At 42.1% G+C, this 27,359-nt stretch overlaps 1 protein-coding gene across 1 annotated transcript in view; it reads right to left on the reverse strand.

Moving 5' to 3' along the window:
* Positions 1–27,359, reverse strand: part of INADL (InaD-like (Drosophila)) — a 250,101-nt gene that overhangs the window by 39,581 nt on the left and 183,161 nt on the right. The window contains exons 31-35 of the mRNA XM_015415230.1: positions 22,301–22,369; positions 21,951–22,065; positions 18,833–18,969; positions 7,980–8,063; positions 1,712–1,905 (exon numbers count right to left, since the gene is read on the reverse strand). Of these exons, the coding sequence (XP_015270716.1) occupies positions 1,712–1,905; positions 7,980–8,063; positions 18,833–18,969; positions 21,951–22,065; positions 22,301–22,369 (599 nt within the window). The remainder of the gene's footprint in view (positions 1–1,711; positions 1,906–7,979; positions 8,064–18,832; positions 18,970–21,950; positions 22,066–22,300; positions 22,370–27,359) is intronic.

Here is a 27,359-nt window from a genome sequence, read left to right on the forward strand (position 1 = left end):
AATGGCTCCTCCCCGCAAGTTTCTTGCGGGTCCACCCTTGTACATATTATATTTCTGTGACAGACTGCACTTTAAAATCTCGTAAGTGCTTTGTAAACAGGTAAATAGATTGGGAAGGGTTAATTCCTCACAGAAACAGAGAGCCTTGAGTGACAGGCTCCTCCAAAGAATATGATTGGTTAGCATCAGGTGAGTAGAGAAAGACTTGAGAGCTGAATGCTGAGGAGAAGGGAATCTGAATTCAGCCCTAACTGAGAAGAGTCTAGTACTGCCAAGTCCAAGCCTAGCCCTGACTGAGAAGTGTTTAGTACTGACAGGGTTTGTGTTTCACCCTGACTGAGAGCAGTTTAACACAGATGGAGAACTGAGAGGTTGGCAGGAGAAGTGGGTAGATCAGAGAAGATTCCCATTCAGCCCAGAAAAGGGGCTAGATCTTCTAGTGAGAAGAGATTCCCTACCTATTCGGAAAAGAGAGATAACTCTGAGGAGTGGAGAGATCCCTGATCAAATGTGTTTAGAAACTGCCTTTTGAAACATAAAGAGTCAGTAAACCTCAAGAAGAGTACTGATGAGTTTAGTGGAGGAATTTGGGTACTGGACAGAGTAATGTTGCCTTCAGGAAACCAAAAGAGTCAAATATACTCAAGAAAGTATACTGTAGTGTTTAGGAAACACTGAAACAAAAGTCTCTCATCTTAAAGAATCTAACTCATTGTGAAAAGCTTAAGAAACCTCATTTGGAATACTGTGTGCAGTTCTGGTCACCACACCTTAAAAAGGATATTAAAGCTTTGGAAAAAGTGCAGAAAAGGGCAACTCGAATGATAAAAGGGTTGGAACACTTTTCCTATGAGGAAAGGTTAAAGTGCTTAGGGCTCTTTAGCTTGGAGAAATGACGACTGAGGGGTGACATGATCGAGGTTTATAAGATTATGCATGGGAAAGAGCAGGTAGAGAAAGAGGTACTTTTCTCCCTTTCTCACAATACAAGAACTCGTGGGCACTCCATGAAACTGCTGAGCGGTCGGCTTAGAACGGAAAAAAGGAAGTTCTCCTGATGGCACCTGGTTGCATGAGCTGCCACTGGAGCCCCAGATCAGGTTCAAGGTTCTGGTTTTGACCTTCAATGCCCTTAGTGGTCAGGGACCTACATACCTTCAGGACCACGTCTCCCAGTATGCCCCTGGAAGAGCGTGCTCAGGGAATAAGAACTTCCTGGTGGTCCCCAGCCTGAGAGAAGTCTGGCTGTCCTCAACCAGGGCCAGGGCTTTTTCAGCCCTGACCCCCACCTGGTGGAACTCTCTGCCAGAAGACATCCATGCCCTGCAGGAGTTATTACCTTTCCTTTCTACAGGGCATGTACACCGGGCGTTTGGTTGAAGACAGCAGTGGGGCACTCCCTGGTACTCTCATACCCTTCCCCCACCCCTCATAACCCCTCCCCCCCGAGAGCCTGGGGAGCTGAATTTTTCCCCGCCATCCTGTATATGTATATGTACATTGTTTTTACTTATTGATATTTATTGGTTGTTTTAAATTTAGATTTTAATCTGAGAAATTGTATATTACTTGTTGTAAGCCACCCTGAGCCCTACGTGTAGGGAAGGGTGGTCTAGCAAATCCAATTTAATAAATACATAAATAAATTGTGTATGCTCTACTACAAGAACGTTCTTCTCTAAACAGAGCTGTGTTTAAGTATAACCCTTACCTTTTGCCAACAATACTTAGCCCTAATCCTCTACCCATTTTCCTTTGTAGCTCTACATGGAAAATCTCCAAATTCTCTTCATCTTTATAATGAGCTTCATCTCTGTAAACAACCAGTTGCACTTTCTGAGGAGTCTGTCTCAAGGCTGTGATAGCTTCTTCATGACTAGCATTCCTCAAGTCGATGCCATTAACCTGGAGAAAATCAAATTTTTATATTAACAGAAACATTTGCTTATTGGATTTAATTAGCAAGGTTACGGAACAGAATAATCAATACATTTATTGTTAATGAGACTAGGGATAGGCACGAACTGCATTTTTGCACTTTGTTTTGTAGTTTGTGGTGAACCACCAACCAATAGCAAAGAATAACAAAAAAACAACTGTGAGCTGAATTTCTCGCAAAATATTCACAAAGCAGACTTCATCAAAGGAAATGCATTTATTGTCTGGAATAAATCTATCCATGTCCATCATAGGAAAATGCAGAAGCCAAAGAATAAATATACAAGAGAAATATCCAAAAAGTTTGACACTTTTCCTAGGTAATTTTTCCAGTGTTTCAGACTTCTGGCCCTTCCTCAGGAAGAAAGAACAACTACTGAAAGTCTCATTCCATCTCCTTTTACAATAATGCTTTTCTATTACTTCAGCATTGGGCCAGTTCTCCTTAGCTCAAATTAGAACCCCTAAAGGCTATTTCAATGCAGGGCTCTTTTTTGTAGTAGAAACTCCTTTGCATATTAGGCAACACACCCCTAATGTAGCCAATCCTCCAAGAGCTTACAGAGCTCTTCTTACAGGAGCAACTGTAAGCTCTTGGAGGATTGGCTACATTAGGGGTGTGTTGCCTAATATGCAAAGGAGTTTCTACTACAAAAAAAAAGAGCCCTGTCAGTGTATCAGGACCAAAACATGCCTCAGAGTATCCAGCCTACTGAGTATCCAGTAGTAATATGATCCATTAAATGCTTTATTTTAGGTTGCATTTGTATTAAACAAGGTTAGAAGAGACATGATATGCTCTAGGAAGCACTTTGCAATGAATCAAGATTTCCAGGCTCCTTGAAAGAAATTTAAGAACATAAGAGAAGCCAGTGTTGGATCGGGCCAATGGAATCCCATAGAATGTTGAACTTCTAGGAAACAAAAACCCATCAGCCACAAGCGTCAAGCCATACACCATCCAAATTTGATTGAAAACAGATCAGCCAATATCATAATCCCCCTATATAAATCAATGGTGCGACCTCATTTGGAATACTGTCTACAGTTCTGGTCACCACACCTTAAAAAGGATATTATATCTTTGGAGAAAGTGCAGAAAAGGGCAACTAGAATGATAAAAGGGTTGGAACACTTTCCCTATGAAGAAAGGTTAAAGCGCTTGGGGCTCTTTAGCTTGGAGAAACAACAGCTGAGGGGTGACATGATCAAGGTTTATAAGATTATGCATGGGAAAGAGCAGGTAGAGAAAGAGGTACTTTTCTCCCTTTCTCACAATACAAGACTTCATGGGCACTCCATGAAATTGCTGAGCGGTCAGGTTAGAACAGATAAAAGGAAGTACTTATTCACTCAAAGAGTGATTAACACATGGAATTCACTGCCACAGGAGGTGGCGGCGGCTACAAGCATGGATGGCTTCAAGAGGGAATTAGATAAGCATATGGAGCAGAGGTCCATCGGTGGCTATTAGCCACAAGGTACAGATAGGGACATTGGGGCAAGTGATGCTCTGTATTCATGGTGCTGGGGGGGGGCAACAGTGGAGGGCCTATAGTATTCTGGCCCCACTGCTGGACCTCCTGATGGCATCTGGTATTTTTGGCCACTGTGTGACAGAGTGTTGGACTGGATGGGCCATTGGCCTGATCCAACATTGGCTCCTCTTATGTTCTTATGTTCCAGGAGGTTCTTCCTTTCTGTAACTGGGATTTGCAGAAGAATCCTATATTGGCTCTTGAATACATGATATCTTACTAGGACACAATCCAGCTCATAAAATCCCTCTTTGCCTTCTCAAAGATCCCAAATTTCCATCACATTCAAACTTTCTCACAGACTCTCATATGTAATGAAGAATGTACCCTACAGTCATTAAGCATACTTCAAGTAACAATATTCTGTTACAAATGAGAAGATAACAGATGGGGAAAAGAAATAAACAAGCAGGTTAGCTGCCATAGTGAGAGCTAAAAAGTTCCAAACGCCCCAGCGATTTAGATATATATAAACTTGTGTTCAGTCTAATATCTATTTATGGACTTATTAAAGTTCCAAGAGAAACTTCTTTACCACTTTGTAGTAAAAATCCTATTTCTGTACAGTTTGTCACCAAAGAATAGACATGTTAATTTGTTTAAAGTCTGATAGACCAACAGTGCAGAGTTACTCCAGTCTCAGCTCATTGAAATCAGACTGGAGTAATTGGGCATAGGATTGTACTGTAAGACTTTAATTTCTGTGACTAATATGAATACTCAGAAGTATCTGTCCATGTAGCCCTTAATTTGTTTCTGGCCGTCACATCTAACACTAAAAGGAATATTTTGCAATGAAAGCTACAAGAAAATTATTTTTATACACTCCAATAGATGGCACACAAGACCAATCCTGGAGTTTTCTATTAAATTGCTCTTAAAACAAATGTTGCTGCTTAATAAATGTAGATGACACAATTGTATAATTTTCCTGACTAAACAGGAATCTATTCTCGTTGAAATAAATAAAACGCAAACCCTTGAAACATATATTGTACTTTAATTCCTGGAGGATTTGAGGTTAACGTCCATATAAATCTTCTCCAACACTCTGCATATATAAGAGGTGTCCTCTTAATTTAGCTGAGAACAAAAAATACCATTTTTTAAAGATCCTATATAGTATTGAATGAAACAATTTTGGAGACTATAGCTCTGGAAATTTAGGTAGGTCACTAGATGAGGCATATAAAGGCAGAGCACCATTGTGGCCCCTTTGTCCTGTTGCAGCTGAAATGAAGAAACATTCAGTATGGTGGAGCATAAGATACATGGATGTAGGTCTCTTTAAAATCTGTGTGTACAAGCAGGTCCTGCTATAGGCCTGGGGATTTTCATCTTAATGCTTCCATTCATTTGTTAATTTGTATTCTCTGGGCGGCTTTATTCCCCTTCTGGATTCCAGACCTCTGATGCTATGATTTACCATTCCTGAATAAGGGGGCACTTTAGGAAAGCCTCTTTTCCTCCTTTCTTCATGACACCAAAACCGTGTCCCCTTCTTCCATTTGAATTCAACCATATCAAATCCAACAGTCAACAAAATAAAAGTACAACAACAACAACAAACTAAGAAGGAACATCAACCACTTGTTCTTTACTTTGACCTGGCACAGGCTACAGTGTTCACCTGGATGGATTTAATGGGTAGCATCTGCAGTGAATGCCTCACAAGTGAGGGCTCGTACAGAATGAAGTTGTGCACTTTCTCTGTGTAAGGCACTAAAGCCTTGACATTTCTCCACAGAATGGAGTTGTTTTCTACAATGATTACTGTGATTGGGAAGCTCATCATAAATCCATCAAACTTTTTGAGAAAGCTTGAGAACCTTATGGAATGGGAAAGTGCTGGACAGGCTGTGCAACTCTGTCATAAAATATCACTGAATTGTTCTGGGAAAGGCACCCATGTGGCTGGATTTAATGCAATTTGGAAAACTGCAGAGGATCCCGGTAATTTATGGAAGCCAGTCTGTAGGTAGGATATGGGGATCCCCTGGAATCACAGCTCATCTCCAGACTACAGAGATCAATTCCTCTGGAGAAAACAGATGCTTTGGAGAACGGACTCTATAGCATTATACCCCACTCAGGTCCCTGTTTTCTCAAGGCTCCATCCCCAAATCCCTAGGAGTTTCTCAGCCTGAATATGGCAATCCATCCCCTCCATACCCTGCTGGTGGTTAGAGGGGACCTGACAATCCTAGGTAGGGGACAGATTTTCTTCTGGACTGGCAATTCAATGTCTGATTTCAGATAGGAGTTCCTAAAGAAAAGGCTCTGGGGTGGACAGCCTATCCTTTCTAGACTTACTGATCCAGCCTCTGAAGAATCAGTTTGGTGTCTGTAGCACTTCCTATTTCATTCCCGCTGTTTTCTCTTGAAAGGATGATCATGTGATGTGACTAATATGACTTAGAGGACTTGCTGACTTCTAAATCAGGATATAAGAATTACTGGATATGAGGCCAGAATTTGGCAGGGACTTGCAGCAATAGCACTTTCATAGAAACTGACCAATGAGGACACTCAGTCTCCCCAGGCTCAGAGGCTAAAGCACCAACATTCTCTTGTTTTCCTCCCAAAAGGCAAGTCTTCCTCATGTGCTTCCTACTCCTCCTCCTCCTCCTCAATAGATGAGGCTATTTTCTAGGCCAGAGAAACGGAGGGTAGAAAATTGATCTTTTCTTTTTTTTTAGTTCTCCTAAAATACTGAACAGAAATGCTTTAGTAGGAAGTGACTCTAACCAGCAACATATCTGTCATAAAGCCTACATTGATTCCACTGTCTGTAGTTGGATAGATTGGGAACCAGGGTTGACTGGAGACTCCGCTATGTGCGCAGACTGTAGTAATTAGGTAAATATCTGACTTCATGCAAAAATGCCCTAAGTGATAGGGTCTACTGGCAAAGTGGATATGTATGTGCAAACATGAATGATAAACATACAGCCTAGACTCACCCAGCCTCCATTTACAGTACTTATCACAGAAATCTGGATTCCAATTATTCCCATGCGCTCTCCTCCCATAGAAGATAGCATTTTGTTTTTTCCTGGATGCACAACTTGCTCTGTGTTTGTCTCAGATAAGATAATTGAATGAGGCTCAAATGAATGTAGTGCTATATTCTAGCTTCCTCAGATCAGTTCAAATGGCCACAAACTGCACAGGTCAGGCAAACAAATTTTCTAAATAAAAATTTCTTCATGTTTCATTAATAATTCCACATTATTAATTATATTTTGGTAATTTAGTATTAAGCTAATAGAACAACGACTAAAATAAGTAACCTTCTGTGGAAAAGCAGCAGTAATTTCCAAACAGTCCTCAATGTTTTCCTAACCTTCTTTCTTACAGTCTATAATAGGTGTGCTGGGAATTTACCCTGACTTCCCAGCAAGATGTTTGTAGCTGCTCTGTGACCACAGTGGCTTGACTCCATTTCTATGATTCTGTTAGCACAAAGTTTTTTCTTAACCGTTCCTTATCTAACAACTCAAAATAAAGCATTTCTAAAACAGAAAAGTTCATAAAAAGCTCAGGCTGACACAGTTTTATTTTATTTTGGAGGGCAGTTCCAGAGGATGGCAGATTCTGGCTTATGTGAACATATTTAAAATTTTCATTGTCTGGAAATTATTTTCAGTTCTTAAATTAAGACACATACACAAATTATTGTAAACAAAGAACAACCTAAGGATCTCATAGGAGGGGACCTGCTGCCTCCTCCTCCCAGTTACTATCTTTGCCATGCCATCTCTCCTTGGCAGATGCAGCAGCTGAGAAAAGGAGACAGAAGCAGTTGTCACCTCCTCTTTCTGGCTGCTGCTGCTTCACAACCTTCTCTTCCTGGCAGGGGCAGCTGCTAGTGAAGGAGGGTGAAAGCAGTGCCAGTGCTACCGCCTCATGCCAGCAGCTCCTGCTACTACCTTGTTGCTTTTCCATCTAGCTTCTTCTCTCACTTGCTGCTGCCACCATCTAGCTTCTCCCACCCTGGCTGCCACCACTTGCCTATCTGTTGCTATTGCTGCCTGCTTAGCTTCTTGCCCTCCCCTGGCTGCTCCTGCTCCACTGCTGACCACCTTCAAATATGGCAACCAAAATGTTGAAAACCTATGCTATGAAAACTTTTCTTTCCCTTTATGTTGTCTGTCTTCTTCCATTTGGAGGATGTATTTTACCCCTCTGTTTAAAAAAAAATAGATTTTTCTGCAAACCTGGGGGTTCCCAGAGGTCCATAGACTGCCCCTCCATCTGTACTTGGCCTAAATGTGCAGGTTTTTTAAAATCAGCACTCTGGGGGTCAGGTTCAGGATTAATATAATATCAAAAAGTCAGAGTTGGTTTTAATCAGGTTCAAATACAGCTATTTCAATTTATGATTATATATAGTATTAAATCAAATTTAACTCTTTGTTCTGAACTCTAGGACAATCCATGGGTTTCCTCTTAAAACATAAGTTTTGAATGGAAGATGGAGTTTATAAAGATTAGCCTTACCTCAAGAATTTGATCCCCAGCCCAAAGTCGACCATCTCTAGCAGCTGCCCCTTCATCATAAACTTCATGGATAACAATAGCATCCTAGTGGAGCAAAGTAACTCTATATTAATGCTTATAAATTAGAACATATTCCAAATTTGTAGGGGCACAAACTTCTTCTACCAATGCTTTTTTTGTTGTTTATGCTATTGAGCTCAATACATTTAAAATGACTGTGGGATAGGGGAGGAGTGTAAAATGTAGTATATAGTTCTACAGATAGTTAATCATGGGTAAGAGATAAATAGGGTTCTGCTAAGGGCTTTAGGTAAGAGAAAGTATCATACAGTTTCCAGTGCTACAATCTAGATCACAATTTCATGGACTTTTCCCTCTGTCTACAAGTAATTCTATCTCAGTATTCTTGCCAGAAACATCTACTAATAATATTCTCAGACATCAGCTATATATGAACTCTAGGTCAACTTTCATATTCATCATGTTTAACTTTTATTATATAATGTAAAAGCAAGGTGTTAAGAATAATAACTATTTTTAAAGGCCACAGGGATGTTCAGCATTAATTAGGAAACTGATGCCTTGTACTGAGTGCAATTCCATCCACCAGAAGAAATGAAACCCAGAAGTTTATTGGTTTTATAACTGAGGCTGGAAAATACAGGCAACAGCAGATGTTGCTCTAGGGAAAGTTTCATTGACACATAGTTATTGCCAGGAATGAATGCCTCCAAAAGAAAAAAAGTGGGGGATACTTCAAAACAGCATTTGTTATCATAACATCAGTGACATCATTTACTTTGAAACAAAATGCCAAATGCACCGATGGATTGCTTCCTAACTAGCCTTTTTAATGACCGGCCATATAAAACTGAGATGGATTGCAAATACTCTAGAGGACAGGCTAAACATTCAAAATTATATTTAAAAACTTGTCAGGTGGGGGAGACAGCAGTAGTAATGATAATCAATAAGAAGTAACAAACTGTTACATAAAGGAAAGTAGAAATTAACAAGTGGGGGGCCATCAAGAACTTGTGATCAGGGCATCTCATTTTCCCTCCCCACCTATTACCTCATTCCCTTTCCTGAAAGAACCCATAGCTTCTCCTTTCCTGCTTCATTCTCTCCTTCCCGCCCATAAGACAAACTACCTTTATGAACCCTCCCCATTTTCTGCTTTCCTTTTGTACATCTCCCTGGCAGCCTCTCCTAGGGAAATCTCTGGCTGAGTAGTGTGGTGCTTGTTGCCAGGCCATGCCAGTCCCAGTTGCGCTGTGCTGGCTATGCGAGGCTAACTTACACTGTGCTGGCTGTGCTGTGTCAGGCTCAGTTGCACAGTTCCATGCCAGGATGTTCCAGGCTCAGTTGCCTGTGCCATGCAAGGCTGGACCCAGTTGCAACAGGCTTAGTTGTGTGGCAGCAAGTTGAATGGTGGTTGCTGCTGGATCTGGCACAATGAATCCTCCCTCAAAGGCCAAAATAGCCATGGAATGGGTCCTGCCCCTCCCCCTGCCTTTTACTGATAGAAACCAAGGCTTGATGGCTGGCAATACAGTTATGGTTACCTACTAATGGTTACTGAGGGCATTTGTTTCTTAAAAGTACAGGTACTACTTCTGCCATTTGGAAGGGTTTTAACATGGCTCCAGTTTTCAGATTTATGCATTGACTGATTTGGCCACATTGAGAATTAGATATATTGAAGTGCAAATGTGAGTGGCAGTGGAACTGGCTTGGTAGGAACATTTCAGAGAATAATATTAACTTTTAGGGGTTATCATGAATAATCAGCTACAATCAGTCCATGGTGTGATGGTATGGCATTATAAGGTCAACATAATTTAAACTTCAATACTTGAGAAGTAGCAGAACAGCTTTACATAGTGCCTGTAAGACCACAATCCAGAAATTTATGTACTATTGCTGGTATCACTGCTAGAAAAATAGTGCTAATTTACTGGGAAGGATGAAGACTCATCTCATGATGGTAGCCAGCCATATGACAACTAGTTATACATGTTATCGCTAGGAGCCTTTCGCTATAGGGAAACTGTTTTCAGTACCATGTGAAACTGTTGCCTGGAGGGACAGTAAGCCCAATGGGCAGACCTAGGATTCCTGTGGTAGAGCCAGTTTGGTGCAGTGGTTAAGAGCATGGACCCTAATCTTGGAGAACCGGATTTGATTCCCCACTCCTCCACATGCAGCTGCTGATGTGACCTTGAGTCAGTCACAAGTTCTTTCAGAGCTGTTCTCTCAAAGGCAGTTCTCAAAGAGCTCTCTCAGCTCCACTTACCTCACAGGGTGTCTGTTGTGGGGAGGGGAAGAAGAAAGGAAAAGGAATAAATCCAATCTCTTCTTCTTCTCTTCTACTTTCTTCCTTGCCTTTCCGTGGCACTAGGGTCTGCCATGGCCCCAGTAGCTGGCCAGGGAGAAGCCTTCTCCTTCCCTCCCTCTTTTGGGAGACTGGGGGGGACTGGCCCTCTTCTGTCTTAACTCCACCTTATTGACAGTCAACATGGTGCACTAGGGAGGAGGGTGGCCATAATCTTCCTGCTTTTCTGAGGCCCAGGGGCAAATTCGATCTCTGCATTTACCTAATCTCTGTAAACCTTATAAAACTCCTGTAAGACATATCAATTTTAGTACAGAAGAGCATAAGAGACTGTGGGTTGTTTGATGCCTCCAGAAAGCTCATGAATGACAGACGTGAACCAAGATCATCCTGGCTCTGAGTTAATGCTTTTAGCCACAGTTCCACACCGGCTTTTTATACTGATAAAATAACTCAAAAAGATATTGGTTTAAAAAGAGCAGAAACAATTGTTTTTCTGTCTGTAGTGGATTGAACAGGTAGATTCAGGGAAACCATCTTGAAGAAATTTAATTATGAGACCAGTTGAAAAATGGAATAAGCTGCCTAGGGAGGCTGAGGAATCTCTTCCTCCAAATATTTCCAAAAGAAATTGGACAGCTGCTTGTAAGAGACCTTGTAAGAAAAGCATTTCTCAGTATTAAATGATCCATCATTTCCCAATTAATTGCAGGGTTAGGGTTACCCTCCAATCTTAATATAGCCCGGTTCCATAACAGATTTCGCATCCAACTAGTTGTTGTTGTTTTTTTGCAGTGGGATGTGGATGACTTTGCCCTACTGAAGAGAAGAAACCTTCAACTAAGTTCCAATGTTTTGTTCACCTTCAGTGCGAGAAGTCATCCAGGCTGGTTACATGCCCAAGCTACAACCTAGGTGGGATACTCATTTTTATTTCATTCCACCACTATGTTGCACACTCTTCAACCAAATGAAGCTCCTGCAGATTTTAACTGATCCAATCTATAGTGTTTCACATAGGTATAAAAGGTGGACCAGGCTGCAGTTCTACAGATTTCTTCCACCAGAGCCCCAGTGAAAAAGGTTACTGATGTTGCTGCAGATCTGGTGGAGTGGGCTGTAAAATCCTTTGGAGGTCTCAGGCCTTTGCACTTCATATGCCTTTCAGATACATGGCTGGATCTGTAAGGCAATGGCAGATTTTGAGACCTTTTTACCTAGAGACTGTGAGCTTTGAGACACAGACAGAAAATCCTTTAACCTAATCTACACCCTGCATACATCTAGCTTATGACAGATTCTCTCATTGGGATGAGATGGCATAGGACAAAAGAACGGTAGTCAGGGGTCATTTCGTAGAAAAAGAGGTGCAGGAGCTCATTAGCATAACTCATTAGCATAACTTATTTGCATATGCCACACACCCCTGACATCACTGGAAGTATGTCAGAAGGCAAAACTTCTGAGTACATTCTGTACCTAAGAAAAAACTTTGTAACAGAACATATTTGCTATGATCATATTGTTATCTCTTCAACCTCATATACATGGCTTTTTCTCTATTAATTTTACTCTGTAAATCTGGAGTTTGCACCCTCAAACTATTACCGAGTAATTTTAATCTTCTATCCCCTCCTTTCTGTTTTGTTCTTCTAACTTTGGGAAAGAAAGAGAGAGAAAGAAAGAGAGAAGGAAAGGAGGGAAAGTGCTAGAATCTTGGTCAGTCCCCCCCTGCCCATCAAGCCTCTGCCCCAGGCCCCACCCAGAGAAAGAGGTAAAGAGGGAAAGAAAGAGAGAGAGAAGGAGGGAACAAAAGAAAGAAAGAAAAGAGATGGGGAAGGAGGGAGGGAGAAAGGAAAGAAGTGGAAAGAAAGCAAATAGATAGGCAGAGAGGGAGGGAGAGCTGGAAAGAAGGCAAAAAGATGGGAATAGAAAAGAAGGAAGAAAGAATAAGAGCCCCTGGTTTCCTTTTCCATCCTTTTACAACAACCCAGGCAGGTAGGCATGCATGCCTCCTAAACCAAAGAATCAGAGCCCCGGTCTCCCTTTCCATCCTTTTTTTTTTTTTTTAAGGCAACCCCCCCACAAAATCTAGTTGGCAAGGGGAGGGGTGAAGAAACAGATTAGCATTCCTACAGACATTAAAAGCTTACAGAAAGATATTAGAAAGAAGCCCAGCTGCCCGTGGCTCTCCCACCCCCCATCAGGGCCCTGCCACTCCCCTGGACCAGCCTGGCTACCCCCACCTGAAACAAGTCCCCGCCCTACACCCCCACCAACTTACCTTGCCTTCTGGCTGGTGGTGGTGGCGACAAACAGAGGGAGGCAGCATGTGTGTGCTGCTTCCCACTCCTCCAGGCCCGACTGAGGGCTGGTGGGAGCTGGGGGCAGGGCTTGCTGCTCCTGGGCTTCTTACTGCTGGAATGCTGTTCCAGCTTGTTCCAGCTCTAAATGAGCCCTGATGGTATTACTAAGGGTGATTTCCCACAAGCGCTGCTCCGCGCTCACTCTTCTCTTTGGCCCGATGGTACGTGTCAATTTCACACAAGCTGCTGCGCGACCACATATTGCCCCGCAGCTTCGTGCGATTTTCCCCGTGTCTACTCAATCCTGTTTTTTGAGGATTGAGTGGACACGGGGAAAATCGCACGAAGCTGCGGGGCAAAATGCGGTCGCACAGCAGCTTGTGTGAAATTGACACGTACCATCGGGGCAAAAGGGAGGAGTGAGTGCGGAGCAGCGCTTGTGGGAAATCACCCTAAGTCTTGGTTAACATGATAAGGGGAAAATACCTTTGTCACAAAGGAAGCATCTGTCCTGAGTACCAGAGTCCTTGTGAAACATACACAATTCCTTCCTGCCAATAAGCCGCCTAATTCAGAAATCCTTCTTGCAGAAGTCATCTCCAAAAGAAAAAAGGCATCTTCCGAGACGGAAACTTTAGATTCTGATGATTTGAAAGGATCAAATGGAGGTTTGCTCAAGGCCTGTAATACTTTATAAAGGTTCCCAGTAGGAAACCTATGCCTAACGGGAGGTGCCAACTGCATGGCTCCTTCAAGGAAATGTCTAATATGCCCATGAGAAGAAAAATTACAGTCTTTTGCAATCCAACACAGCCACCGGGGCAGCAACCTGTCTTTTAAGGCATCTGGTCTTAGAGCTTGATCCCTACCTTTGTGGAGAAAAGGAATGATGTCTTTGTAAGTAGGTTTCAGTGGATTCAGCTTTTTGGCACTGGCCCACTTTTGAATGCCAACCAAATATGATTATACGGATGACTGGAAGCAGATTTTCTGGATTGTGTCATGATGTCAACTATTTAACTTGGAAGGCTCAGTCCTTCTAAATCTGCCCATTCAATCTCTAAACTGTCAGCTGGAGTCAAATAGGGTCTGGGTGGTGAATTGATTCTTGTACAAGGAGAACCCATCTGCTTGGCAATCTCCACAGTGGAGATACTGACATCTTCACTAGCTCTGAGACCCAAAAACGTCTGTGCCAGAAGGGAGTTATAAAAATCACCTCCGCTGCCTCTTTGTTCAGTGTGGCTGGAGGGAAGGCATACAGCAGACCACTGGGTCAAGGGAAAGTGTGTGTGTCCTTGCCCTCTGCCCTGGGATCACAGAAATTGGTTAGAAACTTGGCAACCTGACTGTTGTTTGGTGTGGTAAAAGGATCCAAGATAGGAATCCTGAAATGAAGTATGATTTTGCTGGAAGATCTTTTCTAGATCTAAAATCCTTCCTGCTCAGCCAGTTGGCTTGGAGGTTTCTTAGACTTATAGGTGTTCCACTTTCAGAGCTACCAAATTTTTCTCCACCCAATCAAACCGGATTTTGGACTCCCAGAGGGGCACCATCCATCTGGTACCTCCTTGCTAATTGATGTGCACCTTGGCTGTAGTACTGACTGTGCGCACTAGCGCATACTTGTTATAGGTTCTGGAAGGCCATCAGTGCTAGTCTGACTGCCCTTAGTTCCAGCCAGTTCATAGTTTTCATTTCTTCCTATGGTCTCCATCTGCCTTGGATCCTTACAGTGTGCTCCCTAGCCCCTTCTGCTGGTATCTGTAATTACCAGCAGGTAAGAAGACCCTGATGCTGGGAAAATCTGAAGGCCAAAGAAGACGGGGATGACAAAGGATGAGATGGTTAGACAGTGTCATAGATGCAACGAACATGAAATTGAGCAAACTTCAGAGGACGGCGGAAGACAGGAAGGCCTGGTGTGATCTGGTCCATGGGGTTGCGAAGAGTCGGACTTGACTGTGCGACTGAACAACAAAGGAGGATGTAAGAAACTGACTCCCCTTATCAGATTTGGTGGCAAAGATCACTAGCTTAGTGACTTCTGGGGGGGGGCAGTATCTTGACTTATTTGTGCTCCCTTGTGTGCGCGCGTGCATGTCTCCTTCTGATAAGAAAGAAGAGTCCATTGTAAAGGCCTGGTGTGGAAGTGGGCCCAAGGAATCAGATCTATGTACGAGATCATCAGCCCCAGTATTGCTGACTGGTACGTGATGTCCACTGACCTCTGCCAGATTTCTTTAACCACTTCTAACAATTTTACCTGCTTCTTTGCAGGCAGAGACACTTTGGCTATCCTCATCTGAATCCTGAATCCTGACCCCTAAGTCTGAATCCTGGCTCCTAAGTGGACTATGTCCCTGGAGGGTGTGAGATGGCTTTTATAAACCATTGATCAGATAGCCATGTGCCTGAAGAGATTGGATAGTGAACTTGGTGTCCTTGCTCATCAAATCTGCCTCCTTGGCTCTGAGGAGGATATCGTCTAGTTAAGGATAAAGCTGGATTAATTGTTGTTGTAGGTAGGCTATTAGAACTACCAGTACCTTGTATTTGAAATGCTGGCCCTGAAAATCAAAAAAGGAAGAGCTGTCTGGAAGCTGGGTGAATTGGAATATGCAGATAAACATATCGAAGGTCCAAGGACGCCATGTAATCATTCTGCTGAATACTCTGCAGAATGCTGCCTAGTGATTCCATCCGGAACTTGTACTTCTTCATCCATAGGTTCACCCCTTTTTGATTTAGAATTGCTCTCCAGTCCCTGCATCTTTTTGGGACTACAAATAGGATGGAATAAATCTCATGGAAATGCTTTCCTAAGGGCACCAATTCCACTGCTCCACTGTTCACTAAATGTTGGATAGGTCACAACAGAAGAAAGGTATCTTTGTTCTGTCTTGGGAAGTGGGGAAGCAAAGAAGTGATGCGGGGGGGATTCTATCCTGTGTCCCTTCCTGATTATGGAGAGTACCCACTGGTCAGTCATAAAGTCCACCCAGATGTGGGGAAACTGCTAGAGTTGCCCCTCAACCATAGAGTCAGGTGGTTGGTCTTTCTTTTGTTGTTCCTATCCTGTTTGATAGGAGGGAACCGTCTCTGCTGGAATCTGTACCTATAGCTGAAGGTGTAGGAGCTCCAAAAATCCTTCTGCTCCCATTTTTGTTTTTTACGGATAAATATGAATTAGACAGAGGGTCCACCTTCCAATGCTTTAGCCATATGTTCCTTCTAGCCACTATATTGGTGGCCTGAGCTCAGTCACAGAACTGAATGGCCTCTTGGGATACGTCTGCTGCAATTTTTTTTGCAGCCCTTTTAATCTTTAGGGTAGATCTCTTAAGCATCAAGGGGTCAGTGTCTGGCTCCTAAATGGTCACGTGCTCTGGGAGGGGCTTCACACACTCCCTCAGTCCTCCTTTGTTGATGCTGGAGCCCAAGAATAAAAATAAAATGACCTAATACCACGGTTGTGAGCTCATGTGGGGAAGGAGGGAGGGATAAGGCACACACACAAAAAAGTGGATCCATCTGAGGTTGGCATCTTCCCCACCAAAAATGAAATATTTATGTTTTGCCTCAGAACAAAGTTTGCAGTTGTTGCAAGCTTGCATTAGTAATTATGTAAAAACGAAATGTGTGCATTTTGGAGTTATTGTTTAAACAGCTTACAAATTAGCCTTGCAACCTTCTTAAATCTTGTGATAATGGAACAGAATTAATACATGAAACACCAACATACTGAGAGGGGATGTTATATTAAATGGCAGAACTCATTTATAGAACAGCAAAAACAGAGTCAACAATCTGTCCCAGAGCAGAGGGGTTGCACTCAGCAGAGTATGTGCTTTGCATACAGAGTGTCTGAGGTTCAATCACAGAATCATAGAGTTGGAAGAACAGGTGTGCCAGAACTATGGCTTGCCCAAGGTGCCAGTGGAGGAGTGGGGAATCAAACCCGGTTCTCCCAGATTAGAGTCCATGCACTTAACCACTACTCCAAATAAAGAGAGCTCACCACTTCCCGAGGAAGCCTGTTCCACTGAGGAACCCCTCTAACTGTCAGTTCTTCCTAATGTTTAGCCGAAAACTCTTCTGATTTAATTTCAACCCATTAGTTCTGGTCTGACCTTCTGGGACAACAGAAAACAACTCCAAAAGATCCTCTAGATGGCAGCCCTTCAAGTACTTGGTTATCCTATCACCTCTCAGTAGTCTCCTCTCCAGGCTAAACATACCCATTTACATTTATCCTAATTGAAATTCATTAAATTTCTTTTAGCCCAGTTTTCCAGCCTGTCAAGATCATCCTGTATCCTGACTCTGTCTTCTACCGCATTTGCTATCCCCCCAGTTTAATCTCATCTGCAAATTTAATAAGCATTCCCTCTATCCCTTCATCCAAATCATAGATAAAGATGTTGAACAAAACAGGTCTCAGGACAGATCCTTGAGGCACTCCACTTGTCACTCATCTTCAAGAAGATGAGGAACCATTCACATGCACTCTTTGGGTGCGATCTGTCAAACAGTTACAGATACACTTAACAGTAATAGGATCCAAACCCCATTTTACCAGTGTGTCAACAAGTACATTATGTGGAACCTTATCAAAAGCCTTACTAAAATCAAGATAAACTATGTCTACAGCATTCCCCTGATCCAGCAAGGTAGTTACTTTCTCAAAAAAATAGATAAGGTTAGTCTGACATGACTTGTTCTTGAGAAACCCATTCTGGCTCTTAGTAATCTCAGCCGTCCTTTCTAAATGCTCAAGGACTGTCTGTTTGATTATTTGATCTAAAACTTTCCCAGGTATAGACGTCAAGCTGACGGGTTGGTAGTTACCCGGACACTCATTTTTCTCCTTCTTGAAGATGGGGCCAACATTTGTCCACCTCCAATCTTCTGGCACCTCACCTGTTCTCCAAGAGTTCTCAAAAACAATGGACAGAGGCTCAGTAATTATATCCGCGAGTTCTTTTAGTACCCTTGGATGCAGCCCATCTGGCCCCGAAGACTTCATTCCATTTAAAGAAACTAGGTGTTTATGTCAATCCTTGGCTGCAACTCCATTCCCTCCATGTGTTCTGTTTTTGCCATGTTGAACACCATTTCTCTTGCAAGAGAAGACTGAGGAAAAGTAGGAATTGTGAACAGTTCTGCCCTCTCTTCATCACCTGTTACAATTTCACTTTCCTGTCCCTGCAATGGGCCTACCATGTCCTTGCTCTTTTTCTTACTTTGAACATAAGAAAAGAACCCTTTTTTGTTGTTTTAAGCATCTCTCGCTAGCCTAAGCTCATACTGAGTTTTAGCTTTCCTAACTCTCTCTATATAAGCACTGGTTCCACTTTCTGAATAAGTCTTTTTATTTTTCAAGTCCTTAGAAAGCTTTTTATGGAGCCACCTTCGGTTCTTTAGGCTCGTCCCATTTTTCCTTCTCATAGGAATCCCTGGTATCTCTGGACAAATAGTTCTCAGAGACCAAGGCTAGGAATGATCTTTGCTTCGAAGACCCTGGAAAGCCCTGCCAGTCAGTGCCAACAGAACTGGGTAAAGGGTTTAACTCAGTGTTATATTCTAATGACAAATAACACAGCAGGTAATCATATACATTGGTGATATGTTTTAATGGAGCTGGAAGCCATGCAAGTATTCACCAGTGTTCTTTAGGAAGATCTAAAAGTACCAGTCAAGTCTCACTTTATATGGTATGGCTGAAGTCCCATGTTAAAAGCCCTCCCCCCCCCCCGCACACTTCCTGATCAGAGAGCTTTGTAAGGAGGAGTGCAGAAGGCGACGTCAGCCCCTGCCTGCTATTTCACAGCACCATGAGGACTAGGGTCGCCAACCCTCAGGCAGTGCCTCATAATCTTCTAGGATTATAATTGATCTCCAAACTACAGAGGTCAGTTCTGTAGGGGGAAAATGGCTACTTTGGAGAGCAGACTTTATGGCATTATACCCCACTGAGGTTTCTCCCTTCCCCAAACCCCACCCTTCCCAGACTCCACTCCCAAATCTTATTTTTAGGGGCTGAGAGAGCTCTGAAAGAACTGTGACTGGCCCAAGGTCACCCAGCTGGCTTCATGTGGAGGAGTGGGGAATCGAACCTGGTTCTCCAGATTAGAGTCCGCAGCTCTTAACCACTACACCAAACTGGCTCCAGCTGTAGTAGTGTTAAAACAAAACAAGGGACTTACAAGTGGTGTATCTTTCCCTCCTACGATGCTGAGGCCAAGGCCTGATCGTCCCTTAGATATTTCTATAGTCATTTCTTGGCCAGGAACTATTGGGCATGTTGCTGGATCCAGTAGTACCAAAGGTGGTGGAAAGCTGCCTACAAAGACAAAAGATGATAGACAATTGAAGCACAAGCACTATACGAAAAAGAAACAGTGTTCAAGTCTGCATGTGCATCCTCATCAAAGTAATCTGATTGGCGCAACAGAGAAAAACAGGCTAGCTCACTGCAATATAACAGCAATAAAAGCAATTAAAATGAAACATGCATAGATTTTATAAGTACACTTTGAGTAGTCCAACAGAAGTTAAATTGAATCATTGCCTTCTCCAGGTCCCAGAATAGTCAAGGAGAATAATCTCAAATAAATGCTTTCAAGGCATTGTAATAACACTGCTTTGAATATATGAACTCTCAGGATTACAGCAATCCTCTTAAATGCAATGATGTTGCCTAACCTGCCTTTCAATAAATTTTCTTGGTTCATATGTAGGAGAGCATATAGGAAAGAATCACATGGCACTTTGATAAACTATGACTCCTGAATCTCTTGCCTTTTTAGTGCTGCTTTTCACTGCTACCAGCTGGTTGTTCCACTCACAAGAATGTATGAACTTCAGCTGTAGCAACATCTGTGCTCTACAAGGTGCACAGTGGAGCTTTGGTGACTGAAAAAATTCCCACAGCTGAGAATGATTTCTGAGCCCAATAGCTAACATATTACATTGCTCATTTAGCATTCTGTGAGTGAAGAGAGAAGCGGTAAGGTAACATGTGAATCAGCCCTAAGGCCTGGACTTTAGAATTAGGTGAACTGATGGTGCCACTTCAGGTTAGGGTGGCCAACCTCTAGGTGGGGCCTGGAGATCTCCCAGAATTACAACTGATCTCCAGACTACAGAGATCAGTTCTCATGGACAAAATGGCTGCTTTGGAGGGTGGACCCTATGGCATTATACCCCACTGAGGTAATTCCCCTCCCCAAACTCTGCCCTCCTAGGGCTCCACCCCCAAATCTCCAGACATTTCCCAAGCTGGAGTTAGCAACCCTATTTCGGGTGGGGGGGGGAATGAATTCACTCTCCTTATTAAAAACTCTGCAGGCATAGATATAAATAAGGGTAAGGGTTGATTCAAATCTGTTCCCTATTGTGCTTGTTTTCTACTTGCAAAACACGTTTATGGTCTAGAGCACCATTTTAATTTAAATTGTATTGTGTTCTTATAAAATATTACAAAGAGAAACAGAAACCCCCCTCGTAACAAACAAAACTTCACATAGTATGTCTTCGCAGCCAATATTTCTTGTTTCATATTCTCATACAGCTTGAATTTGTTCCAGTAAGAAATAAAAGGAGTCCATTGTTCCAAGAATGACAGATGGTTAGTTTTCATGCTTTCCCATAGCCTTTTATAGTGTGCTAGTTTGTTCATTAGCATAGTGCGTCAAAACCTCCTTCCTCATTCTTCCTTTGAAGGGAGCTTATATTACTTCCAATATTTTATAATTAGGATGTGAGCAGTATTAATAAACTTCTAACTTTAGTTGGCTTTTCCTAACCACATTCTTAAGAAATCCTAAAAAAAAGTACCGGTGGATCAAATACAAGTTCATAACTAATAATACCTTTTATGGTACTTATAATGTCTTTCTGTTTTTCTGTGGATTTACATGACTATGCAATATGCTTAAAATCCATGTTTGGGTGGTTAAATCTCCAACATTTACAGTTCATTGTTCCATACACTTTTATCTTAAATAAGACTTTAATATCAAGGATAATGGATTGCATCCAAAATTTCCACATGTATCTTTCATCAGAGCAATAGAACAAAGTTTGAGTTCAGTGACACCTTTAAGACCAACAAAGTTTTATTCAAGGTATGGGTTTTCGTGTGCATGCACACTTCCTCAGATACATTGAAATGGAAGGTAACATTTCACTCAGGGGTCGTGTCGTAGAAAAAGAGCTAGGGGAACTCATTAGCATAACTCATTAGCATATGCCACACCCCCTTGCATCAGGGGCTCGGCGGTGGACCTGCAAGGCCGGCGGGAGTGCGAGGAAGCCCCGCCAAGGCCCTCCCTGGCCCCAGGCAGGCAGGGGTGGGGAGAGGCGGGGAGGAAGCAACTTACCCTCCCTCTTCTCCTGCCTCCTCCTGGCTGAATGAGGGCTGGAAGCGGGGCGGCCAGAAGCAGGGGGCGGGACTTCATCGTGTGCCCCGCCCCCGCACCTCACCCAGGGGAACTGTGTTCCCCCGCGTTCCCCCCCAAAATGACCTCTGAGTTCACTGATACATACAGGGGGCGAACTGGACATGTCAGAGCCGATTGCCCTGTTCTGAAAGACAAAGGGAAACATCTGTGGCACTGCATTTAGAAATACTTTTGATACAACTGAAAGTAACCGAAAAGGAAATATACTCATCATAAGTATCAAGGTAGCTCTTTAGTCTAAAAGTTGGGTCAAATCAACCCAAAGAAAAAACTGATAAACCAAGCCTGATGGCATCCTCAATGCAACCCCAAGGTTTTCATATACAAGTAGGGTTGCCAGCTTCCAGGGATTACAACTGATCTCCAGGCGACAGAGATCAGTTCACCTGGAGAAAATGACCACTTTTGGAAGGTGGAACTCTGTGGCATTACGCCCCACTGAAGTCCTTCCCCTCCCCAAACCCCATCCCCCTCAGGCTCTACCCCCCAAAGTCTCCAGGTATTTCCCGATCCTGAGCTGGCAACCCTACATATAAGGCTTACTTTTAAGTTTATTTGACTCTCATATCATGTTAGTAAAGAGTACTTTGTTGGGGTCAAAGGCCAGCAATGTCTTTATTAAATTTATACCAGACATAGTTCCTGTGACCAAATGAGAGAGAAAACACAAGAAACTTAAATGTGTAGAATAATTGCACTTTGAGAATAAACATATCTTTTCCTGTACATCAAAGTGTTATCTTGAAAGGGCACATGATATCCAAAGAACTAAAACATTAATCTAAACTTTAAAAAAAGAATTATGCAGATTACAGTACAGAATGCAAGGTATTCACAGTTGTAAATAAAAGGTCCATACTTTGGGTGCTGAATTCTGTCTCTGGAGAAAACGATGGTGCAGGCGTCAAAGATATCTCATGTAAACTGATGGGGATTACTGCTGAAGACTTGGATTGCTTTAATTGATTGCGGAACTGGAAGGGGAGAAAAGAAAAAGAAAGAACTCAAAGTAGGTATATTGTTAAACCCTTTTAAACTCATTTATTTAATTTTATAAAGGTTTTTTTCCCCTGGCCACTTAATGTATTCAAAATTTTGCTATACAAAAGGGAAAAATATTTTTATGATTTAAAAAAATTGCCAGTAGGATCAACTATTTTACATTAAAATGGTTTCAAATTTAAGAAATAAAGGGAATTCAATACACACATTTTCTGGTTGTTCTGACAGAACTTGCTGATTCTCCATCATATCTTTTTCTGTCTCGTTACCAACATTCTAAAAACACAAACAACACACAAAGAGTTAAAGGTTATCCCGAACATACCATTCACAAAATATGAATCCTATTTATTTTATTTCTGTATTTTTAAACTTCCATTCTAAAAATCTGTCCAGAAATAAGACACTCAGTTTTGCAGACTATGGAAGACACTGCTATATTTTGACAAAGCTTTTCAAGACAGATCTTGTCTCACACAGAAATGTGCAGTGTTTTCTTTAATTTGGAGTTAGCAACATCTGTTCTACAATTTACATGTTGTGCTTCTGCAAATAATGTAGAAAGTTCTTTGATTTCTAATACAGAATATGTGCTCATTGGCATCAATTTTCTGTAACCAGGTAAATAAGAAATGCCTGATTCTGAGTGACTGAGAAAACAAGAAGCAGGAAGAGAACAGCAGCAAAAAACCGTATAAAGCTACTCTGTCCTCTGATATGATGCTGCATCATTTTAAGAGACGCCTTATACTGTTGAAAAATATAAAACTAATAGATGTTGTACGCTGCAGACATACAAGTAGTCCTTGTGCCAACTAGTACTATGTCACAGAAATACTGGGAAATATTAACAAGAGTCCCCCTTTCTTGAAGCTTGCAAATAAATAGATTCAGCTGATGTTTGGGTAGGACCGATTCAAGGATATACATTTTGATGCTATACTAATGTTCAAGCTGAAAAAAGATTCCTACTAAACACAGGCTTTATTATTTTGTATGTATGATGCAGCAAACCAAAAACACACATTTCAAAAACACAGTAAGCTGTCACTCAAGCTATTTTCTTGTTAAGTCAGCACTGAAGATTTAAAATTACTTGCTTGTTGGGGAGAAGAGAACCTATCACTTTTTTATTTGAAAGTGTAATGTAGCCTGTTCTTCAAAAACACCATTTTCTTAGGGCTCCTTTAATACTCAAAGATATATTACAGGGGATATAGCAATCGAATTGCAAAGGAATGCCACCTTTCTATAATTCTCTATACTTACCAGTTCAGAACTCTGCCTGTAATGTGAGTTTGTACTTTTGAAGGTGACAGCTTGCAGTGCAAAGCACTCACGGGTAGATCATGAAGGGAAAAACAGGCCTTTCAAAAAGGCTGCCACTTGATTAGATATACTGGCTTGGATCCAGACTAAATTGGCAATTTCCACTGATTTCCTTTTCTCACTGCAATACCTCCCTTGTGTCATTCCTCAGGATTAACTATCACTCAGAAGCACTATTTCATAGAGATCCGTAGGCTGCAGTGGAAGTGGAGGCGGAAGAGTTCCATTCCACTGACAGAAAACTGAGTCTAGATCCAACCAGTTGTTGCTATCCCCAAAATCCTAAGAATATGGCATTCCCATTGTGTGACTATTTAATCTGCACTACCACATGTGAAGCACATGAAACATTCTGAAGCCAACAACAGGAAAGCTCTGTATGTGTGTCTGTTTATATATTTAACATGCAATGACCATAGTGCAGAAGCACAAATTTCTTCTGCGGGGGAGAGCAGGATTGAAATCCCATGAAATAAATAAATAAATAAAATAAATATCCACATTACCTGTTCAAAATGTACACAGAATGCAAAATTCAACAATTCTTAGAAAGGAATTTAAATAACCTTGGTAAAGAATTTGGGGGGGGGGGACAGTCCTGGTTTACATACTGCTACATTGCATTGCTGCCATTTAATTTGTGCATGTGCATCAATATGGCAAGTGGATTTTTATTACCTGCTCTATATGAATCTGGAGAAAACCAGACTCCATTGTATTCAATAACAAGCCTATATAGTGTTAAAGTGTCTGCATCTAGCCTGCCTTCCAGTTCACAATGTTAACCACCCTGATATCATTCTCCCATGCCATTCACATACAACAGCTTGATCCTTTTCATGATATGTTTCCATCATTTACTGTCCCCCACTCTATTTTATAGCCACAAACATAGTTTTCTGTTGTCAATATATGGGGCTTAAGTTACTCAATCATGTGGGTCCTGGTATAAGTTTTGTGAAAGAATTCAGTAAATGCTGAGAGAAATGCAGAGGAGAAAGTACCAAGGTTCAGTTCATATTCTGAGATGCAAATAGTGAGGTCATCCTCCCCACGGTAATCTTCGGGCTTGACTTCCTCCTTCCTTCCTTCTCTTTTTGTCTAAACAGAAATCCTGGGTCTTAAGATAATTAAAGTATTTCTTTAAAAGTGCTTACTAGTTTCATGTACATATCATCTGTTGAGCCTTTCGTGAGAAAGTCCAAATTGGTATCTTCTTCACCACTGGTAGATTCAGTGGTACTGTGATCCTAATAAAAAAGTTTTTTTTAGAAAATGAAGCCACGGTCTTCACTTAAATTTGAACAACACAGCTATAGAAGGTAGGTCCTTCTACAGTATGAAAAAGACTCAATGGATAGGTTTACTTTCATGCTCAGCATCCAATTGATAATCTTGGCCATAATCCATAAACTATAAAATGTATGAATTCTCACAATTGGCTCTAGAAAGGAAAGTTCCCACTCATAACCATCCAACCAATCACCGGTGATATCACTGAAAGCTTCTTTCCCATACAATATAGCCTTGGAATGGGTTAGGACCAATTGGGCACAAAAATGTATATCCTTGAACATGGGATGCTCAACATACATTCACTTTTAGTTCACCTCTCTTCAGCATGCAATATTTGTATACTTTGCAATATTCATCCACAAAAACAAAAAAGGAAATTTTTCTCAAAGAAAAGGACAGCTGAAGGTCCCCAGAAATTTAATACATCCCAGACTCTGTTCTGTAGGCGCCTAAAATAAGCCAGTCTGTGTTCACCTTGGAACAATTAACATTGCACTCAGGTGATGGCCCAGTTAATTGAGGCAAAAAAATTTATTGAGCAAGAGATTTTAATCAGTTAAACTGGCTTGATTAATTAAGGTTGTAGCCCTTAATATTTGACTCTACCAAGATTTCCAACAAAAAGCAAGTGAAAACAATAATCATCCAAGGACTTACACACCACTCTCCTGGTGATGAAAGATAAATGTTTAAGATGAACTCTCATTAACAAGTACTGAACCCAGGGGAACACAACGAGAGAGTGTACTGAAGGGGAAGACCCTTAAAAATAGTGATAGGGCTTTTAATTTGTAGAGACAAAATTAATAAAATACCTATTATTACACCTTGTGCATTCCAGATGATGACATTTAGACCACAATCATACATTTTGGCCAGGTTTCCAATAAGCTTGGCAAGAATCCCAGGGCTTCCTAACTGTACAAACTGACAGATACTGCTTTGTTTCGGTAGATGCTGGCAAGAACTGGACATTCTCCAAGACAATGTTTTCCAAAAGGCATGAATCAGACATGAAACCATATGTGGTTACAACTGCATACTGTCTTGTCCAATGCAGCAATAAATCATGCACTTGGATAAAGGGAGTCAGAAGATAAGAGCTATATTTTCAACTACAAAAAAAATGTTGGATGTCACTTCTTTTTATGTACAGGAGAATATCAGTCCTGGTCATATCTTTTTAATGCTGGAGTAATACAATTTATAATTAGTTAGCTATGGCATGGACATTAATATGATACAGATATGGTCAGGGGTCATTTCGTAGAAAAAGAGCTGCAGTAGCTCATTAGCATAACTTATTAGCATATGCCACACCCCCTGACATCACCGGAAGTGTGCACCAGCCCCTCTGACAGGCAGAAGCACCTGGGATCCATTCTTTCCCCCCTCTCCCTTCCCTTCGCCTCCAAGTCGGGCAAAGGAAAAGGGGAGGGGGAGGATCTCAGGTGCTTCTGCCTGACAGAGGTCCTGGCGTGCCCACAGCTAGCCTAGATGAATTATAGAATCATAGACTGAAAGAGTGGGAAGGGACCTCCAGAGTCATCTAGTCCAACCCCCTCCACAATGCAGGAAATTCACCAATACCCCACACACACCCCAGTGACCCCTGTTCCACGCCCAGAATATGATTAAAAAAAAAACCTCCAGGATCACTGGGCCAAACTGGCCTGGAGAAAAATTGCTTCCTGGCCCCAAAATGGCGATCAGCATTTCCCTGGGTGTGTAAGAAAGGGCCACAAGAACTAAGCACTGATGCAACCCTTCCTACTCTACCTCCTGTGATTTGCCTAAGTTCACACAATCAGCATTATGATCCTTTTAAAGTTGAAAGCATGATATAAATGCAAAGGACTATTTGTAAGATTATCTGTAAGACACAAGACCAGGACGCATCTCACTTCTGGCAATCACTAGGAGAGATCCTATCACTCAGCTTCCATTGCCCCACACACACCCCACACTGGAATAAGAACATAATATCAGGCCATACCACATTGCAATAAAGCCCCTACAACTGTATACAGAAATACTGAGCTTCCCTACCATTTGCCACAACTAGCCCACCACACAACCAGGATCAAGACTCCTAAGTGGACCAACAGACAGGCATACACTCGTTTGAGAAACTGAGTATTACATTACAACACCTCTGGAACATTACAGATCAGTAGAGGCAGCACTGCACAGTGGTCAGAGTTGCAGATTGATGTGGGGAGACCCAGGTTTGTAGTCTCACTCTGCTGGCTGAGTGACCCCGGGCCAAATCTCCCCTTCTCTACCTAACCTACCCCACAGGGTTGTTGTGAGGATCATGGGCAGGGTCCCCAGCTTCCCTGGCAGGAACACTATGTTAAGAAATCTCTCACAATTATGCAGCCATAGCAGGCAGGAGGGAAGGAGGCGAATACCTCCAGCGCCAGAGACTTGTAGAAGAAGAGTCAAACTTTGGGGACTCACCCGTGCACCAGAGGGCCAAGGCAGCAGGAGGCAAGAAGCCTGGGCGAGCTGGGCCCCTCCATGCCTGGCAGAAGATGAGGTGCAAAGCCAAGAGGTGGGCAAGCAGAAGAGGCACTCAGCCAGCCCCACAAGCTGTGTGCAAAGAAACTCCCGCTGCCCCAAGCTTCAGGGCTGCCTC

Source organism: Gekko japonicus, unplaced genomic scaffold, assembly GCF_001447785.1.
Source record: "Gekko japonicus isolate JY-2015 unplaced genomic scaffold, Gekko_japonicus_V1.1 scaffold199, whole genome shotgun sequence".
NCBI classification, from domain to species: domain Eukaryota; kingdom Metazoa; phylum Chordata; class Lepidosauria; order Squamata; family Gekkonidae; genus Gekko; species Gekko japonicus.